Raw genomic sequence first — 3,389 nt, 5'->3', positions numbered from 1 at the left:
GATATAAGTAGTATTTAAATTGCAAAAATTTTAATAGAATCTGATAAAAAAATTTTAAGAAATAAAAAATTCTCGAAACTAATTAAATTATTTCTTTTAAACTTATATTTTGGTAAAGATAGTTACGTAGTTTTGTATGGCAAATATCCAAAATAAAGTGGGTAAATTCGATAAGGAAAAGTTTGCAACATAATCGAAAATTTTTTCAATCATGGTTAAATAAAATAACTGATAAAAATATTTTTTTAGAGTAATTATCATTGGGTAAACGATTTTTTTAGAGCTAACTATTATCCAAACTAAAACTATTGGGGTGATATTTATTAAACTGTATAAGTTCTAAATGCAACATATAAGGAAAAAAAATTGTAAATTAATTCATAGAAAGTACTTTTATGCGCCCATTTTCATAATTTATTTTTGATAGTTTAGATTAATTAATTAACATATCATAAGTTAACTTTTAAAATCATGAAGATTAAAACTGTTTCGATTACTAGAAATTTTGCAATAAAACAACTTAATTTCAGAAAATTGAACACGTGAATATAAAAGAATCTCTAAGATAAAATGTAAGCCATCAAAGTTATTAAAAAAGATTAATATTGTCATGAAGTTAAAATTTGCTTTATAATTAAAAATTTAATTTTACATGCATTTTATATTGTTTAAGTAAAGGGTAGAAATATTATAAAATATATCAAAAGCTTCAACTATATAAAAAACATAAATAATAGTCAATAAATTACAAGAACATTATCTTATTTAAGAGCCCAAAAATGACTCAGCAAAGGTGAATGAAATCAAGTCTGAAACGGAGACTTTCATACTAAATCAAATAAAAACGTATCACGTTTATTCTAATTTATATGCGCCTTCGGGTAAATAACATTGTTTAGTCACATCCATTTCTCCTAACCGGAAAAGAATGATGAAAAGGGAAGAAACAGGTGAAGATGAAGGGAAAATTATGCGTAATAGGGGAAAATGTCAGAGAAGGAAAACCCTTCTCAATCGCTATCTTCAGCATTCAGTTCCGTCAGCTTCATCCGTGATCTTCAGATGAAAACTTTCCGAGGAAGAGCAATGACTGAGTTCTCTGCGAATTGAAGATCTAATTGAATTTCTCCTTTCAAATAAAACAATGGCGGATAATAGAGCAGTGCAACATTTTCACGATGCTGTAAAAGCAAACGATTTATGCAAAGTTGAAGAACTTTTAAAAGAAGGTGTTTCACCAGACGAACCAACTTGGAACAATAATGGCAGACCGGCAATCTTACAAGCTACATATCAAGGTAATTTAGAAATGATAGAATTGTTATTGAAATTCGGCTCTGATCCGAATGCGAAAAATATGCTGGGAGAAACAGCATTGCATAACGCCTTCAATACGAAAACTTTTTCTTTAAAGATAGTGAGCGCACTTCTGGAACATGGTGCAAGTGTCAATATTCGAGAGACTTTAAATGGGTACACTCCAATACACTTGGCATCGAAGATGATGTCATCTAGGCTGAATAAAGATGTACAAGATGATCTTCTTCTAGCTTTAAAAACTATGTGCATTAAAGCCGATATTTCAGTAAGAAGTTCAAGACAAGAAACTCCGCTGCATCGTCTAGTTCTGGGAAACTCGGATCATTATGAATCGCTTCAAGTTCTTATTGACAATGGCTATGAAATAAATGCACAAAACGAACGGGGTGAGAGTGTGTTAATGTGTGCGATTAGCAAATGTCATGTTCGCCAAACAGAGACACTCATCAGAAATGGTGCCAACGTTAACATTAAAGACAGACATTTTCAAACAGCCTTGCACCACTGTGCACAGAAAAACCTCTTGGGAGTAGTGAGATTGCTTTTGGATGCACAGTGCAACGTGAATGCATTGGACTTGAATGGAGATACAGCGTTGCACATCGCATCCAGTAAAGGTTTGACCGATATGGTCAGAATCCTAGTGAATTTTCCAGAAACTGATGTAACCATTCAAAATATTCGCGGATCTACGCCTATTCTTAATGCCGTGGAAAGTGGATTTACACAAGTTGTTGAATTGTTGCTTGATGCATACTGTGATGCAGATTCGGAGAAAGGTCTCTTGTTGGCTTTAGATAAAGCCGAGGAGAACTTTTCGAGATGCTGGCATCCTGAAATATTTTCAATGCTTCAAGATGCATTAGAACACAAGAGAGATTTGTGGGATGAAGGCGAAACATCTCTATGATTAATTTTAGAGACATTTATGTCATAAATGCATATTTATAGAGAAAAAAAATAGTAAGTATATTTGTGGAACATTTTGGAAAGTGAGAAATTTTTTAAACTTTAAAATATGTTACAGACATTTGCATGTTAAACTATGAGTATGTTCTAATAATGTAAATCATTTAAAATAGGAAAAAATGATATTATATTCCTGCATGAAACAGCTACTTTGATATGCAAAATTAAACTGAAGTAACATAAATGTAAAAATATTATGATAGCTTTATCATTTTTCAATTCCTTTTGATAGCATCATACATAATAAAAGCAGTTTAATACAATATTTATGTTTTTATAAATTTTAATTTTTTTATTTCTTAATTTAACTATTATTTTATTCAAAAGAATATAAAAGAAAGTGGAGTTATATTTCCGGATGTTTTTGATTACTTTTTGAAACTAAATATATTTAAAATAACAACCTCTTTTCAATATTTCTCATTAAGTTTAAATAGTAAAACAAACTGTATGGAACTAATTATGATTATGTAATTCAAATCTTTCTTTCTAAAAATGTTTCAACAGTATAAAATTCTATCTATTTTCCTTTAATAACTCAATATATAATTTCAATTGAAATTATAGTATACATTGAGTAAATAAGAAATTTAAAAGTTAATATTATAAAACTTCAAAAATGATGCTTTGTACATGTATTAAATGTACTTAAAGATATAAAAATAGAATTTGTAGAATTTTTAATAAAATAAATTCAAAAAAAATGTGAAGCATTAGAATGAGTATTACTCCTAGAGAATTTCCAAAATCTTTATTACAATTAGACAAGTTGCATACAAAATACAACCCGTCGTGTAGCTTCAAAAACTCACCATAAAAATCACAAACATTCCATGGTAAAAATCTGAAAAATTGTGACTTATTAAATTTATACAAAAGTTCACTGTCTGAATAACAAATCTTTGAGATCACAAATTTCTCTATCTCACACAAATATCATAAAAATTTACAAATAAAATTAACAAATCAAACACTTTCCAAATTTTTAGTTGATATTTCTTAGTTATAAAGTTATATTTACAAAAGATAACAGAGAAAAAAAAATCCTTCGCCCATCAAACATAATAAATAACACTTCATCCTCTCTCTAGTAGAAAGAC

At 28.8% G+C, this 3,389-nt stretch overlaps 1 protein-coding gene across 1 annotated transcript; it reads left to right on the top strand.

The window, feature by feature from the left end:
* Window positions 1-314: 314 nt before the first annotated feature.
* LOC107447467 (ankyrin repeat domain-containing protein 61) lies at window positions 315-2,552 on the top strand. Its single transcript, XM_016062396.4, has one exon. It carries the CDS (start codon window positions 1,145-1,147, stop codon window positions 2,228-2,230), a length of 1,086 nt encoding a protein of 361 aa, XP_015917882.1. The 5' UTR covers window positions 315-1,144; the 3' UTR covers window positions 2,231-2,552.
* The last annotated feature ends 837 nt before the right edge of the window (window positions 2,553-3,389 follow it).

The sequence above is a fragment of the Parasteatoda tepidariorum genome, chromosome 1 (genome assembly GCF_982258835.1).
Source record: "Parasteatoda tepidariorum strain Cologne lab strain chromosome 1, Ptep-v5.0, whole genome shotgun sequence".
NCBI lineage: Eukaryota > Metazoa > Arthropoda > Arachnida > Araneae > Theridiidae > Parasteatoda > Parasteatoda tepidariorum.
Note: the sequence above shows the minus strand (reverse complement) of the source record. Positions and strands in the feature narration are given on the sequence as shown.

Excerpts from the sequence above, each read along its gene's own strand:
- LOC107447467 (XM_016062396.4), top strand. The coding sequence starts at position 1,145 with ATGGCGGATAATAGAGCAGTGCAACATTTTCACGATGCTGTAAAAGCA.